Genomic DNA, 17,631 nt, shown 5'->3' with positions numbered 1-17,631 from the left:
TACAGTTCATGGGATTCTCCAGGTCAGAATACTGGGGTGGGTAGCCTTTCCTTTGTCCAGGGGATCTTCCAAACCCAGGGATTGAACCCAGGTCTCTGGCATTGCAGGCAGGTTCTTTACCAGCTGAGCCACAAGGGAAGCCCAAGAATACTGGAGTGGGTAGCCTATCCCTTCTCCAGCAGATCTTCCGGACCCTTGAATCGAACCGGGTCTCTTGCATTGCAGGCAGATTCTTTACCAACTGAGCTATCAGGGAAGCTCACCTGAGATCTTTCAAAACAAACTGCTGGGCCCCACCCCATCCCCAATTTTCGATTTGCTGGGTTTGAGGTGGAGTCCAAGAATTTGCATTTTTAACAAGTTCCCAGATGATACTGGATGCTGTTGGTCCCGGGACCATGGTTGGAGCCCCGCTGCTCTGACTTTCACATCCAGCTGGGAAACTTTCAAAGCTCCTGCTGTCCAGTAGTGGTCCTTCCATCAGTGCGTCCAGTTATACGTGACGGGCCCAGGGACACCTGAGAACCAAGGCTTCGGAGAGACAGAGAAGTGGAAGAAGGAGGCTGACCCAGCCCCAGGATGCCCAGATAGTTTAAGATGCTCCTGCTGCATCTGCAATTTGTTTTGGGGGCTCCAAAGTCACTGCAGATGGTGACTACAGCCATGAAATTAAGATGCTTGCTTCTTGGAAGAAAAGCTATGACCAACCTAGATAGCATATTCAAAAGCAAAGACATTACTTTGCCAACAAAGGTCCATCTAGTCAAAGCTGTGGTTTTTCCAGTAGTCATCTACGGATGTGAGAGTTGGACTATGGAAAGCTGAGAACCGAAGAGTTGATGCTTTTGAACTGGTGCTGGAGAAGACTCTTGAGAGTCCCTTGGACTGCAAGGAGATCCAACCAGTCCATCCTAAAGATCAGTCCTGAATATTCATTGGAAGGACTGATGTTGAAGCTGAAACTCCAATACTTTGGCCACCTGATGGGAAGAACTGACTCATAGGAAAAGATCCTGATGGTGGGAAAGATTGAAAGCATGAGGAGAAGGGGATGACAGAGGATGAAATGGTTGGATGGCATCACTGACTTGATGGACATGAATTTGAGCAAGCTCCAGGAGTTGGTGAAGGACAGGGAAGCCTGGCGTGTTGCAGTCCATGGGATTGCAAAGAGTCGGACACGACTAAGTGACTGAACTGAACTGAACTGCATTTGCAAGGAGATCAAACCGGTCAGTCCTAAAGGAAATCAACCCTGAGTATTCATTGGGACGACTAATGCTGAAGCTGAAGCTCCAATAGTTTGGCCACCTGATGTGAAGAGCTGACTCAATGGACATGAGTTTGAGCAAACTCCAGGAGACAGTGAAGGACAGGGAAGCCTGGCGTGCTGCAGTCCATGGGGTTGCAAAGAGTCAGACACAACTGAGCAACTGAACAACAATTGCATCTGCCCAGGTGACCCTGTGGTTGCATGCCACCCTGAGTAGTTGAGATGTTCAGAGACATGAGTCTGGGTGGGTCTGTATCTCCAGCTAGCCCCCGGAAGGCATGAGGTGACACCTCCTATAAGTCCAGTCTTGCAGGACCAGTAATTTGCAGGCTGCCCCCCGCCCCCTGGAACCTTTCTCAATTCTGGAACATGCCTCAGAGAATGCAGTGGGCAAGAGGGCTGAGCAGAGGTTGTCCTACTCCCCTCCCTGCCACCACTTCATACCCACCCCTGGAGCCAGAACAAGCAATTCCCTTCTCATCTGTTTACAGACGGATCCTTACCAAGAGTCCTTTTTAGGAAATGATTCCATAGCTGTGAAAAAAAAAAAGGAAAATGTTGCAGTGCCTGGATTTCTTTTTTGTTTTAAGGAAAGGAGTTTTTTTACTTGGCTGGATATGTGACCTTGGTTTTCCAGAGAGATGTGAGAGTCCCCTGCCCCCTCTCCTGGGCCGGACTTCTCTCAGGGGACATAGAGGTATCACCCCTGGGTGGTGTTTCCCGGAACAAAGGGGTTAGACTCTGCACCCGTGCTTGGCTCCTGGCTGTGGACAGGGAGACCAGAGAGTAGGGAGGGCAGAGGGACCACAGGACCGACCCATGCTTGGCTCCTGGCTGTGGACAGGGAGACCGGAGAGTAGGGAGGACAGAGGGACCACAGGACCGACCCATGCTTGGCTCCTGGCTGTGGACAGGGAAGACCGGAGAGTAGGGAGGACAGAGGGACCACAGGACCGACCCATGCTTGGCTCCTGGCTGTGGACAGGGAGACCGGAGAGTAGGGAGGACAGAGGGACCACAGGACCGACCCATGCTTGGCTCCTGGCTGTGGACAGGGAAGACCGGAGAGTAGGGAGGGCAGAGGGACCACAGGACCGGAAGGGTGTGGTGTGTGTCGAGGGTGCTGAAGGTGTATGTGGGGGGGTGCGACTGTGACGTGCTGTGTCTGTGTGGCGAGGTGTAGAGGGGGTGTGAGGCCTCAGGCAGGGAGGGAAGCCAGTGGTCTCCCTGGGGTCTCGTCCCCTCCTTGAGTCTCCCTGCCTGCCCCGCCCCAACCCAGGACCTCGATGTAATCCTTCTTGGCTTCTTCCCCATTGCACCTGCAAGACTTTCAGACTCCTCAGCCTCCAAGACTTTCTCAGGGTCTCCTAATTCTCGATCTTGATGTCCCTTGGAGCATCCCTGTCCCCTAGATCTCTTTAGGTCTCCCTGACCCCCACAGCCTTCCTTGTTTTCCCCCCTCCTGCTTCCAGGAAAATAAGGAGAGCCCCCCACCCCAGTCTCCTCCTTTCCCCGGGGTCTCCCCATCTCCTGAAGCCTCTTGTCTACCCGCTGTCCACTGTGGATGGGTCTCCTGTCCCCTGAGGTCCCCTCTTTCCTCCCCCAGGGGGTCTCTCTGTCATCCCACCTTCAGCATCTGTAGCCCCATCTCCCCCAGGACCTCTGAGTCCCCAGAGCCGACCCATCCCCTGGGACCTCCTCCCTGGCCACGACTCCCTGCCCTCCCCGGGGGTCTCCATGGGGGCAGGCACCCTGGCCTGACAGCAGCCTCCCCCAGGGGTTACCTATACGCTGGGCTGGAGTTCGGCGCCGAGTGCTACTGCGGCCACAAGATCCAGGCGGCAAACGTGAGCGAAACGGAGTGTGACATGGACTGCAAGGGCGAGCGGGGCAGCGTGTGCGGCGGAGCCAACCGCCTGTCCGTCTACCGGCTGCAGCTGGCCCAAGAGTCAGCCCGCAGGTGTACGTGAGTCAGCCCCTCCCCTCGCCGCCCCTCGCCCACCCGCGCCCCCCACCCCTCCTGAGCCCTCGGGCGCCCCCCGCCACCAGACACCACCACCCTGCCCCAGCCTCGCCTCCAGCCAAACCCCTCTTCCCCCTCCACAGACACCGAAAGCCTGACCTGGCCTGTCCTTCCTGACTGGCTGAGAGCAGGTTGTCCCTAACGATGGTGATGATGATACTGACAACAGCAAATGCTCCATCGTTTCCGAAGTGCCTTCTTTGCAAGAGCACATGTGGTCCTCACGATGGGCCTCCAAACTGCAGTTATTCACCCACTTTACAGATGAGGAGACTGAGGCTCGCTGTCACACAAGCAGCAGAGGATTTAAACCAACTCCAGAGCTTCTCTCTTAATTTTTCTCTTTTGGCCGTGCCATGTAGCATGTGGGATTTTCGTTCCCTGACGGGGGATTGAACCCAGGCCGCCTGTACTGAAGCATGGAGTTAACCACTGGACCGCCAGGGAAGTCCCATAGCTTATGCCTTTAATGCTCCCATAGAGACAATTTCCAGATGGCGCTAGTGGTAAAGAACCGGCCTGCCAATGCAGGAAATGTAAGAGGCAAGGGTTTGATCCCTGGGTTGGGAAGATGCCCTGGAGGAGGGCATGGCAACCCTCTCCAGTGTTCTTGCCTGGAGAATCCCGTGGACTGAGGAGCCTGGCAGGCTACAGTCCACAGGGTCAAGAAGAGTTGGACACAACCGAAGTGACTTAGCACTCATGCATGCAGAGGCAATTTATCCCTCACTTGCCAATGTTTTGGTCTTATGAGAAAAACTCTCCAGTTTTCAGACTGAGGGAGGGAAGGGTGTGGTTAGGCGAGGACAGGAGCCACCCGTCCTCTGTGGATATTGTCGCATTGTTCCTTCTCTGGCTGTTTAGTAGCAGTTAATGTTTGTTTCTCAAGCATCTGCTGTGCGCCAGGCACTGTACTAAGCCCATTGCAAGCCTGATTTTGTTTCCCTTCCTTACAGACTTTTCAGGCAGTTGCCATGGTTAATCATCTCCATTTTACAGTGAGGAAACTGAGGCTTAATGAATTTAAGTAAGCCTGCCCAAGGTCACACAGCCTTGTGACCTCAGAGCTGACGTTCAGACCGACAAGCAGAGCTAATGGCCTTGACAAAACAGAGGGCTGAGGTTTGTCCTGGGTACTCTTCTGATGCGGTCCTGAGGTGGAAACAGGAATCCAGAACTACAAATCTCGAATTTGAACATGCTGGGGAATCCCAGGGAGATCTTGTTAAAATGCAGACTCTGATTCAGCTTTCCAAGGAGGTCCTAGGTGATGCTAGGCTGCTGGTCCATGGACCACACCTTGAATAATAAGGCCTTAGACCTCAGTGGAGCTGACAAGGTCCGCCCAGAATGTAGGCCTTCCCACTCAGGTGGACTTGGCAGAACCCTAACGCCCGTGTGCATGCAGAGAAAGGCCTCTTCCATGTGAATATCATCATTGATAAAAATTCATTGCTGGTTTCCTTGATAATGTGTTGTTTTCCAAGCCCTATGCTTTTGAAGCTCTGCTCACGCTTTGCTCTGCAGCAGGGTCAAGGGTGCCGCCAATTTGCAAAACAGCTGATTTCTAGAAACGGAGGTACCGTCTCCCTGTCCATCATGGCCTCAGTTCCCCCAGGTCTGAGGGCCCGGCTGGCAGAGGACACAGTGGGTATGTGAAATCCGGGCTGGAAAATGTCCGCGCAGCGAGTTTCTGGTTTGGCCATTAGGGTAGTGAGGTTTTGATTTGACGGCAGAGTCATCGTCCCCAGTACTGATCTCTTTACTTTTATCTGTTTATTTTCGGCTGTGCTGAGTCTCCCTTGCCACACGTGGGTTTTCTTTACTTGTGGTGAGCGGCGGCTGCTTTTTGTTGCAATGCATGGATTTCTCATTGCCGAGGCCACTCTGGTTCGGAGCATGGACTCTAGGTAGTTGTGGCTCGTAGGCTCCAGAACGAGGGCTCAGGAGTTGTGACACACGGGCTTAGTTGCTCTGTGGCATGTGGCCAAGGATCGAACCTGTGTCCTCTACATTGGCAGGCAGATTCTTTACCACTGGATCGCCAGGGAGGCCCACTACTGATCCTCTTTATGCCAGTATTCACATTATTTGGATGTCAACTTTGACCATAAGAAGAGATGACCTTAGAGTTATGTGTATTTAGAGGGAAAGCTGCAGCCACTAGAACATTCTGGTGAATGATGCTGAGCTAGATAACAAGAATTGGGCGGTGTATGTCATCAGCCGCTCTCAGCCAGACCTCCTTTTGCTTAATGTTCAGAGTGGCTGGGTAATATGAACATTCTCCTGTCTGTCTTCTCTCTGTCTCTCTGTCTCTGTTTCTGTCTCCTGCTCTCCTCCCCACCACACACGCACATCCTCAGATACACACACTATTAAGATCACCAGGTATAATAACAGTCTCATGCTATAGCCTACCAGGTTCCTCTGTCCATGAAATTCTCCAGGCAAGAATACTGGAGTGGGTTTCCATTTCCTCCTCCAGGGGATCTTCCCAACCCATGGATCAAACCCGGGTCTCCTGCATTGGCAGGCAGATTCTCTAACCACTGAGCCACTTAAGAAGCCCAAGCAATATAGTCTCATGGACCATCAAAGATTTTTTTTTTCAATTACCTGAAATGTAAAAGCCTCAACACACATAAACCATGAGATCCTCTTACAGTCAGATGTGTTTTGCCCTGGTAGCAGTGAGGGGGTGGGCCGATTGGGTGGTTGCTGGTAAGAGACCCCTGAGGCTGCTGGGAATGCTGCTGTGCCCCTCAGCTCACCCACCTCTGCAGTGGTATTCTGTTCCATCTGAGAAAGGAACGTTCCATCCATACATTCAATATGGGGAACCCATTCACTTCTACCAAGAGAGGAGACCCGGAGTCTAAGCCCACCCCAGTTGTTCTGAATTGTCACTGTGCAAGGTTGGAAGCTTGGGCACCTCCAGCAGGAGACTACAGAAAGGAATCTAAGCCTTGCTAACCTTAAGGCTGCTGTGGCTGAGATGAGAATGGAAGTGGTCTGGATAAGGAGACAGATGGTTGGTCAAGTTGGAACTCCTCGTGGGCTCCCAGTTGGCAACATGGTATTGGGAGAGAGCATGAGGACTGTTCATTGAACCAAAACACTTGGTGAGCTCCCGTGGCTTAGGCTTGGAGAGGAGAATGGGTAATAAAAAAATAAAGCATAGTCCCTGCTCTCAAGGAGGTCACCGTCTAGGGGACAGGCAGACCCAAGACCAGTCGGGTCTGTTCAAGTGGGCAAGGGGGTGGTGACGTACATATAGGAGCCAAGAAAGCAACATTTGAGCCAAATCTCATTCTAAGATTTCCAGGTGAAAGGAAGAGTCACATATCCAGCTGAGAGCAAAAATCCAGGATCAGCAAAGGTTACGTTTTGATGACCTATTAGAAGCACCTTCCTTGCTTGTGTTCTATTTTGCAGCTTTAGAAACTGAGGCCTAAAAAGCACAAGTGCCCAGACTGAACAGCCCTGGGGATGGCTCTACAGAAGAAGGCTGACTGCTTAGGGCCTTGAAAGACACACAGGATTTTGCCTGGTGTGAAGAGGAGGATATTCAGACTCGAGACACATTGCCAGAGGGCAGGGGACAAATCAGGGCAGAAGGAGCAGAGTGTGCCAACGCCAAGAGTTACTTTTAGTGGGCAATGGGCAGGCCTGACACTCTCAGGGCCACAGAGCTTGTCAGGGACTGAACTTAGGCTGGGACCCAGTTCTCTGACTCCCGCTATGGGTTCTAATGCGATATAGCGCTGCAAACACCCTGGCCTTGTGTTGAGTTCCAGACCCCATGCCTCTCCCTTGGAAATGCTGCTTGGTCTGACCTACCTCCTTTCTTCCCTGACCCCTGATCTCTCCTTCTGCCCTGTCCTGTCTCTACACAACACAGACTATCTGGAGTCTTTGCTATGGCTCAGTGACATGCTTGGTTTCCCATTCCTGAGATCTGATTTATACACAAATAAGTTAGAAAGGGAGGTCTTCCACCACGTGACACTGGCGTGTATTCCTTTAGGCAGGGCAATGAGCAAGTGCTCCAGGAAACAGGGGTGGTAGAAACCAGGTTCCATTTGTAGAGTCATTAGTTTGTATTAACACTGTGCCCTAATTGTGTTTCCCAGGGCAGTGGCACAGAACTCTTAATGATTGTGAAGATCCAAAGGAGGCTTACTGTCTCTTAAGCACCCCTCTGGTGGGGTGTTGGCCTTGCATGGGGTGTCAGCCTTGTGTGGGGAGGCAGCCTCGTGTGGCGAGCCGGCCTCTGTGTCTCTGAGGTGATGGAATGCTCCTACAGTAGTGAGAGCATTAAAAGACTGGCAGAGCAAATGTCTGCAGGAACCCTGCTATTCTCCCTTGACACAGACTCTGGGGCACAGGGACTCTTTGCCCTTGTTACAAAAGGACCGAGAAATGGACTTCCTTCTTGGTTGGATTACATTTTTCACAGCGGTTTGCTAAATGTGTCAGCAAGTACGGCTTCTCCTCCCAGGGGCAGAGACCTGCTGGTGATTTGAGAATATTATGGCTTTATAGGATGTTGCAAGAAATTCCATTTGCCTGAAAGATTCTTGCAAGATTTCCTTTGCAAGGTTCACTAGAATTACACGGAATACATAAATATGTGGTGCCCATGGGTGGCTGTCCATGGTGCTGACCATCCTTCAGTGCTGCCTAAAACCCCCATGGGCTTTATGGGGGCTCAGTGGTAAAGAATCCACCTGCCAATGCAGGTTTGATCCCTGGGGAGGGAAGATCCCCTGGAGAAGGAAATGGCAACCCTCTTGAGCATACTTGCCTGAGGAATCTCATGAACAGAGGAGATCTCATGAACAGAGGCTACAGTCCATGGGGTCACAAAAGATTCAGACACGATTTACTGACTAAACAACAACAAAACCCCCATGACTGCAGACCAGCCTCTCCCAGGACTCAGCCCTTTTCTCTCTCTTTTTTTTTCTCTTTGATGAAAGTATTATGAAGCTTACATTGTGTGTGCACGCTAAGTTGCTTCAATCACGTCCGACTCTTTGTGACTCCATGGACTGTAGCCTGCCAGGCCCCTCTGTCCATGGAATTCTCCAGGCAAGAATACTGAAATGGGTTGCCGTGCCCTCCTCCAGGGAATCTTCCCGACCCAGGGATCGAACCCGCATCTCCTGTGGCTCCTGCATTGCAGGCGGATTCGTTACCACTGAGCCACGAGGAAAGCTCTATGAAGCTTATGTTATCACTGAAAAAATAGATCTTGACTTATGGTTCACAACTTACATAGTGTAATTTATATACTGTTCTTGTTGTGTACTGCTCTTAGTTCTAGCAATTTTTTGTCTCTTGAAGGTTAGAAGAGAAACTTGGCACAATGCTTGTCCTTTATGCTCACTATACTCTTTTTAACCACCTCACCATCTAGCCTCAGATGACCATGGAAAGTCACACTGGGTGGAGGGAGGGACCATGTCTAGCTCCTTCTTTGCCAGGGCTGGAGGCCTTTCCTTCCCCTTGATATATATGCCTGGGGTCCCTGAATTTTATAATTCAGATGGATCTCCATGAGTTCTGCTGTGTACGGTTGAGGCATGATAGCCAGAGAATTGTTCTCCTTCTGCATCGTGGTGGAGGGGAAGTAGTTTACACTTCTCCCTAAACCAAACTCCAGGGAGGCTATGGGAGCAACGGATACAGGGTATTTTGCATTTCTCTATTTGGCTGTGCCAGGCCTTAGTTGCAGCATGAGGGATCTAGTTCCCCGTCCAGGGATTGAACCCGGGCCCCCTGCATTGGGAGCATGGAGTTTTAGCCCCTGGACCACCAGGGAAGACTCTGGATGTAGGTTTCAGGATCAGGCACACATTGTTTCTATCCCAGCTCTTTCACTGACTTGCTGTTTTGACTTTGACCATGCCATTATTCTCTCTGAGCCCCAAGTGCCTCATCTGTAACATGGGGACAGTTCCAACCCTGAAAGATTGCTCTGACAGCCATGTGAGATAAAATCCAGAAAGCACAGTGCCTGTTTGGAGTAATGGTAATGCATCTTCCTTCCTAAAATGAAAACTCCTCAATTCACTCCGAGCAGCACCCAGCTCAAGTTATTTGAATTTCCAACAGCTCACAGGAGCCTTTGGTGATGCCTAAAAATAGCTGGTTTTGAATTCTCCTCGGACAGTTAGGCTCTTTGTGTAATTCAATCTCCCTCTGATTATAGGTAGCCATTAACAGCTCCCAGCTCACTGCCTTTCCTCCTCACCGGCATCTTTAATGCAGTAGAGCTTGGCCTAATTACCCTGGGGGGTGGTGGCCTCTTTCAAACCAAGGAGAACTCTTCCTCGCCTGCCTTTAAGCTGATGCCTGGTGGCATTTCCCTCATCTTTGTGAAGCCCCAGAACAAAGAGACGATGGACTTCAGAGGGACTTGCGCTGCCCCCAGTCAAGAGAGCTGATGAACAGTTGCTCTGCTCGCCTCTTGCTAGTAAAAAAACCCCAAGCTGCCGAGGTCATGCACCATCCCAGCTGGCCTGGCAATGAAGAGCTGACATTATCAGAATGTGGGGCACGGGCTTCTGTGATCCTTGGACCCCTCCTGTGGAGCCTGAGAGGGTTTCTGGGAAATTCAGGTGGCTGACACAGGGTCTCCGGAGCCCAACCAGGTTGGAATTTGATAGGCCTCCTGCAGAATAGCAGAGAGGTGGGAACCTAGGATGTGACGTCAAATAAGACTGGAGCCAGATCCCACCTCTGTGCCCCACTAGCTGTGTGAGCTGTAATACCGATCAAATCTTGTTATATCTCAGGATCTCCCCCTGCAAAACAGGATAATAGCATCATCTACTGCTTAGGTTGTTTTGAGGATTAACTGAGGTAACATGTGTAACATTGGGGCTTCCCTGGTGGCTCAGATGGTAAAGAATCTGCCTGCAATGCAGGAGACCTCGGTTCAATCCCTGCATCAGGAAGATTCCCTGGAGAAGAGAATAACTACCCACTCCAGTATTCTTGCCTGGAGAATCTCACAGACAGAGGAGCCTATCCATGGGGTTGCAAACAGTCGGACATGACTGAGCGATAAACACACACACACACACATGTGTAACATACTTGGCATCAACGACATAGAGTTAACGGCTGTTATTATTTTCCTTTGTTGCTCTCCTTCAGCAAGGGTTGCTCATTAGGAAGACATTACTCAGGGTTACTGCTACTGTCCAGGAACTCTATACTGCACAACTCCAGGGGGCGCCATTCTCACAGACTGCAGACTGTGAAGAGCAGCAGCTCTGAACTTCATGCAAGATTCCCCTTGGGAATTAAGAATGCACAAAGAATCCATGTTGGATTCCCCCAGAGACAAGGCTGTGAGCTTTGGTTTACTTGAACGATGACCCCACGATGGACCTCCAGGGGAGTGAAGACATGAGACCAGGGAAGGGAAAGAGTCAACACAGACCCTTTACAAAGCAGGTCACTACTGAGGAAGCTTAATCCCATTGGGAAGGCAGTAGAGAGGGTTCTTAATCTCCCAAGGAGATCAATTCCCTGGAAGCGTAGCGTCCATCCTTCACACGCCCAAGGTGTTTACAGGACATCACTGGCAGCCTGTACTGGGATGGTGAGTGCCAGGAGTGTATTAATGGGGCACTGATAGTGTCTCCTACGTAGGGTCTGGCCACCCTTTAATCATGATCGAGTGGTGGAGAAGGAGCAGGAAGAGACATTGACTAAATCCTGGTAGGTCTTGGGCCCTATAGATGCCACTGTATCAACTTCCACCCCAACTGTGCAGGGTAGAGATGATGGTCCTTGAGTACAGACGAGGAAACCGAGGCTCAGGCCAAGGACACACAACTGTGGAAGGTGCTGACCCAGGTCCGTCTGGATTTAAAACCAGTGCCCTTTCTGCTGGGCATGAGAGACCTTTTGCAAACAGGAAGGCATCCACCTAGCGCTGTGGAAGTCCAAAATTCTTTGTATCACCAGAGAGTATTAGGAAACTTAAGGGATCCAGGCTGGCCACTTCTCTTGTGTTTTCAGATGTAAGAGACAAGACAGCCTCGAGCCAGCAGTAGGGAGAACCGGTGACCCGTTCTGAACGTGTTAGTTGCTCAGTCGTGTCCGACTCGTTGCAACCCAATGGACTGTAGCCTGCCAGGCTCCTTTATCCATGGATTCTCCAGGCAAGAATACGGGAGTGGGTAGCCATTCCCTTTCCCAGGGGATCTTCCCAACCCAGGATCAAACATGGGTCTCCTACAATCTAAGCCGATTCTTTACCATTTGATCCACCAGGGAAGCCCTGACACATTATACAGATGGAAGAAATGAGGCTAGAAGGATGATTCAGCGTCTTGGCCACCTTGCATATTCTTAGTGTTCTGATCACCAAACCATAATGGAGAGCAACCTGCAGAGAGAGGTGCCCTCCAAAGTGTTCCCCAGACACCTGGGACTCCAGCCTTCCCACAGAGCATCACAAGGTTCTCTGTGAATCCACATGGTTTCCCTTTAAAAGCAGAATGTGCAGGACTGTAGAAACACCCCACATCTGGCAGGTTAACTGCTCCTAGAACTAACCTCCCAAACCTGTGCGCCTCCCCACCCCCACCCCAGTGGACACCCTGACCAAAGAGAGACCCGCAACAGCAGCTTCTGATCCCTCTCTGGCCCTTTAAGGCCTCGGAAAACCTCACTTTACTTGGTATTCAGGGCATTCAGTTCAGCTCTGCTTTCTAAGCTGGGAGGTTCAGGGACTCATTAACAGATGCTTAAATGTCAAAGGGAGACCCGTCTGAGCTGTGCTGGGCTTACAGAGTCTTCCCAGCTTGCAGTCTGGCCTCCCTGCATCCAGGAAGGCAGGAAAAGACCACCCGGGAGATGCCAGGGTAGGAATTCTACTTCCTCTAAGGAGCCAGATTCATAGACTTTTGCCTGCCCCTTCCCTGGGGTCTCAGATGGTAAAGAATCTGCCTGCAATGCAGGAGACCTGAGTTTGATCCCTGGATCGGATCGGGAAGATCCCCCAGAGAAGGGAATGGCTACCTACTCCAGTATTCTTGCCTGGAGAATCCCATGGACAGAGGAGCCTGATGGGCTACAGTCCATGGGGTCAAAAAGAGTCAGACACGACTGAGCAACTAACACTTTTACTTTTCACAAAGAGAATCAAACTCCAATGTCAAGAGACCCCAGAGTGACAGCCTTGGCTTTGTGAATGGTTAGTGGTCAAAGGGGAGTGAATACACGTCATAGTGTTTTGGAAATGCTCAAACAGGGTCTGAGGCTGGTTTCTTAGAGAGGGGTAGCCCAGAGTGCAGGGACTCAGAGCTCAGATGTTCCCAGGCTGGAATTCAGATACGTATCAGCTGTGTGGCCTTAGGGAATCACTTCCCCCTCTGAGTCTGTTTCCCCTTCTGTTTGATGGGGAGAGTGAGACCTGCTTTGTCATTAGGAGTATAAACTGTATCAAGTGTTTACACAGTGCCCAGCACATGAAGAGTATTTGATAAGACCATCAAAAGTGGAAAGATCTCAGACTTAGATGCCAGTCTTAGCTCTGCATCATAATCTGGGTGACTTGTATCAATTGGTTTCAGTCCTCTGAGACTTGCATTTCCCTGTCTTAAAAATGGGGCTCCTTATACCACCAGGGCGATGCAAGTGTTCAACGAGGCCATGTGTATTCAGCTTAGTTCCCAGCTAATAGCATGTTTGATGTGACTACAACTATCTAAGGGGGCTTCCCAGGTGGCACAATGGTAAAGAATCCACCTTCCAATGCAGGAGACACAGGAAGTGCAGGTTCAATCCCTGGGCCAGGAAGATCCCCTGGAGGAGGAAATGGCAACCCACTGCAGTCTTCTTGCCTGGAAGATTCCATGGACAGAGGAGCCTGGTGGGCTACAGTCCATGAGGTCACAAAAGAGTCAGACACGACTGAGAGAGCAAGCATAAGCATCTAACCATCATAGTAGCATTATTATTATTAGAAGAAGCATAGAATTGGGAGACTGAGTAACCTGGCTTTGATCTCACTCTGTCCTTAGCCAATTTTGTGATCCTGGAAGCCAGAGTGTCTCCCTGAACCAGCCGTGGCAGCTACTGCTCATGGCTACTGTGAGGATTCAATGGATCCAAAGCACCCAGCCAGGAGCCTGGCATCTGTGGAGGCTCAATAAACACTACTACTACTACTACTAAGTCATTTCAGTCGTGTCCGACTCTGTGCGACCCCACAGACGGCAGCCCACCAGGCTCCCCGTCCCTGGGATTCTCCAGGCAAGAACACTGGAGTGCGTTGCCATCTCCCTCTCCAACGCATGAAAGGGAAAAGTGAAAGTGAAGTCGCTCAGTCGTGTCCAACTCTTTGCGACCCCATGGACTGCAGCCCACCAGGCTCCTCCCTCCATGGGATTTTCCAGGCAAGAGTACTGGAGTGGGGTGCCATTGCCTTCTAGTAGAGTCTAAAGAGAGAAGGGGAGCCCCCTTATTTCTGAAAGGCCAGCATCTCTTTGTCCTGGCACCTGAGTTGGCATCCAGCTAACTGAGTTGTTTGGTTAAATGAAGATTTGTGCACACCACTTCTGGCCTCCCATCTCATTGCTATAAACCTTAGCTCAAACGGGCTTCCCTTGTGGCTCAGCTGGTAAAGAATATGCCTGCAATGAGGGAGACCTGGGTTCGGTCCCTAGGTTGGGAAGATCCCCTGGAGAGAGGAAAGGCTACCCTCTCCAGTATTCTGGCCTGGAGAATTCCATGGACTTTCACTTTTGCTCAAACACCTGACTCCCCTGCCCGTCCTTGCCTTGTATGGCACATTCTCTGAGCATCACTGAAACTTCCTTGGGGCAACCGATGAAATGGGGCTTCACCTCTGTGCATCCTGGGCCATGGGATGGGAGGCCACAGGACACCAGTGGCTTTTGGGGATGTGACGATTCTTCATTTGGAGGGTGGAGGGCCGTCCTGTACAGAAGAGAATCTGCATAGTCTAACCTCCTCCTTATCATTTACATGTGGGGAAGCTGAGGCCAGGACCACAGCACCCACCACCATCGCTTCTCCCCAGCCTGGAATGAGAGGTGGGGAAGTGGAGGAGATGGGGCTGGATAGCAGGAGTCTGCAGCATGCTCCCGATAGTAGTCATTTAACCCAATTCCAGATGTCATCTCAGCTTGCTAGATTTCCCTCCACCATGAACAACTTCAGGCTCCAGGGTGCCAGGTGGTAGGGATAATCACTAGGGTGCCTTTGACAGCTGAGATTTAAAATTTTCGTTCCTAGACTCCCTCCCCCTCCTCCACCATCCTTCTGCCCGAGGAGTAATTTCATATCTTTTTCTCTGCACTTAAATATAGGTATGCTAAAAAAAAAAGGTGGGGGTTGGTGGTGGGGAGGTGCTTACCAGTAGATAGACCCAGATACAGACATAGATGGAAATATACGATTTTTGCAGCTTGCTTCACTTGCCCCAAGTGTTAGCATCATGTTTCTGAGATAATCCTCAGCACGTTTTTGCTGACAGTGGGTCTTCAATATTGCCATACAACCTCCCTTTCTAAGTCCTGTCTCTCTCATTTGTCACATGAGAGATTGCTATGGACCTTGCAGAGTTCTCAAGAAGGTAAAATGATATGGCATTTGCAAAGTTCTCAGAAGGGTGGATAACGCATAGAAGTCACCGACACGTAGTAGATCCTCACTAAATGGTTCCTACTTGTGTGCTCCTGGCTTGGATTCACTCGTCAACTGTGTCCTTTGTTTTCTGTGAAAGCTGTGCTTCTAGAAAAAAATGTATTCAACTCAAATTTGAGAACCACGGAACCCAATTTAAAATGGGCATCAATAAGCCTTTAGATAAATTTGACAGGGGCCACTTTTAATTGTTAAAATTTGTCTTTATTATATTAAAAAATAAATGTGCACTCTCAAAAAGGTTGGGAAAGAGGTTTACAGAAAAAAGGTAGAAATAAAAATTGTCTAGAATCCTATCCTGTCCGTCAGAGTTCTCCAGAGAAACAGAAACAGCAGGATATGTGGAAGTGTATAAATTAAGAGATTGGCTTAAGGAAGTGGCTCATGAAATTGTGGAGGTTGGCAGGCCTGACATCCAGAAGCTGAATTCCTTCTTCTCTGGAAAACCTCTTTTTTTCCCCCCTCTCATTCTTTCAAATTACTAGACGCAGCTCACCCACATTTCAGAGAGAAACTGTCCTCAAAGTCAGCTGACTATAGATATTAATCCATCTATAAAAAACTTTCTCAACACCTAGAACAGTGTCTGACCAAACAGCTGGGCACCACAGCCTCATAAGTTGACACAAAACTTAACCATCACACCTACTATTCAGAGATAACCCTCTAGGGATTTATATTGAGAGATAATTTGTGTACACAACTAACATTTTATAATAGGCGGAGTGTCATCTTTTCAGTTTTTATTTGGCATCCTATCTTGACTACATCTTTAGAGAGACGAAGCTCTCTCTAAAGTAGCCTTTAGCCTCCTTATTCTGTATGGGGCATGAATCCCACTGTGTCATCGTTCCACACATTATTTGTCCCACACTTCATTGTTGGACACTGAGGTTGTTTTCAGTCTTTCATGTGTTAGTTTAAATCATTTCTGCAAAGAGCGTTCTTACTGATAAATCTTTATGTCCATCTGTAGTGGATGCAAAAGGTGCCCACCCAAATCCTCTTTACCACCAGTAGCTCAAATCTGCCCCCTTGCCTGAAAAACAATCCTTGACCCAATAGCTTCCCAAATGACAGACGTTGAGGAGGGGTGAGCAGACAAGGCCAAGGTCAGAGCCTATTCCTTAAAGTGGAACCAACCTTGTGATGCCCCTTGCCCTCCAGGCTGAAGGTGGTACCCCGCCAAGGTCACATGCTTACTTAGCTCCTCTCCTCCTCTGTCCTGCTTCCTTCCCACCATTCTCCTGAGAGCACACCTTCAATAAAACACTGTCTCAAGGTGTGCTTCAGGTTAACTCAGCTGAAGACAACAGCTGAGTATTGTTTTGAGGACAACTTTTATTAAAGAGGTAGCAATGGTCTCCAAATTTTCTACTATGTAGCTGGGATGCTTCCAGATTAGGGAATTAAAGGGAATCTCTCCAGTAAATCAGCCTCTTGTAGCACTGCATGGGGCAGACACTCTTGAGGTACCAAGTGTCTCCCCTAAAGCCCAGGATAAGGGGGCAGAGCACCCCAGTGCTGGAAGAAAGAGTGGGAGGACCCTGGACCCCTTGGCTTCCCTCCATCTCAAATGCCCAACCCTCTCCTGAGATCATGAAAATCCTCCATAGCATCTAAGTTACCACCACCAAGGATGTGAAAGTGAGACGCAGGAATGGTGGCAAAGAAAAGGGGATTGGATGGCCCAGCAAGAACATCTCAGCAACCCAGGTTGTGGACAGAGATGCTAGGGCTGAGGACATTCTTGGAATTTTCTAGCTCACGATTCTCCATCATGTCCTTGCCTCCACTGGGCGTCAGTTCATCAGTGCTTCCTTCAGAAGGTGGTTCTCCCAGCCTGCATCTGACTGTTCCTTTTCCCCTTGGCTCTCCAGACGGAAGTGCAGTCTTCCGAGGCTGCTTCCGCAGGCCTGACAACCTCTCCCTGGCCTTGCCCGTGACTGCCGCCATGCCCAACATGTCTGTGGACAAGTGTGTGGACCTCTGCACGGAGAAGGTGAGCCTGCTTCCGCACACAGAATTCCAGGGAGGGTGGTGCAGGGCAGCTGGAGAAGTGAGATGCTTGGCTGGGGGAGCAGCCACCTGGCTGCTCTGAGGAAGGTTGTGACTGTGACATGTGACACAGGAGGGGAATGTGGATCCAAAGGCTGGGAGTTATGCAGGTTCTGTTTCTTTCCCTCAGAGGAAGTGTGTTTGTTCTAATAGTGAGGACTGCTCAGGAGTGAGGGTGACGTGTGGACTGGGCCTAAAAGCAGGTGTCGAGGATTGCCAGGTAAAGCCCAGGACAATCCCACTTTGGACGAGAGTGAATTCCCCATCGCTGGAGGTATCCAAGCAGAGGCAGGGCAGGTGTGGCATCAAGAACTTCGGGTACTGGATAGCAGTTGGACTGGATGATCCAACTGGATGGTCCTTTCTCAGCCTGAGATCCCTGATGGATGGCTGACTGTTTATCCTTCTTCCCAAATCAGACAGGGAACTCCACAAGAGTAGAGGCTATGCCTAAAACATTTTGTGACCACTCTTGATACCCAGCATGGAGCTAAGCTCATCACTGGCATCCAGTGATATTTAAGAAGCTCCCTCCATCATCCAAGGTGAGCTAATTATATGAGGGTCCACAGGAGAA

At 50.2% G+C, this 17,631-nt stretch overlaps 1 protein-coding gene across 6 annotated transcripts in view; it reads left to right on the top strand.

The window, feature by feature from the left end:
* The window catches only part of WSCD2 (WSC domain containing 2), a 132,120-nt gene that overhangs the window by 94,762 nt on the left and 19,727 nt on the right, over positions 1–17,631 (top strand). For 5 of the 6 annotated variants that reach the window (XM_061385159.1, XM_061385157.1, XM_061385158.1 and 2 more), the window contains 2 exons: positions 3,051–3,235; positions 16,877–16,998. In XM_061385159.1, the coding sequence (XP_061241143.1) occupies positions 3,051–3,235; positions 16,877–16,998 (307 nt within the window). The remainder of the gene's footprint in view (positions 1–3,050; positions 3,236–16,876; positions 16,999–17,631) is intronic. The other variant, XM_061385160.1, reaches the window with a different exon arrangement.

The sequence above is a fragment of the Bos javanicus genome, chromosome 17 (genome assembly GCF_032452875.1).
Source record: "Bos javanicus breed banteng chromosome 17, ARS-OSU_banteng_1.0, whole genome shotgun sequence".
Classification (NCBI taxonomy): Eukaryota; Metazoa; Chordata; class Mammalia; order Artiodactyla; family Bovidae; genus Bos; species Bos javanicus.
Note: the sequence above shows the minus strand (reverse complement) of the source record. Positions and strands in the feature narration are given on the sequence as shown.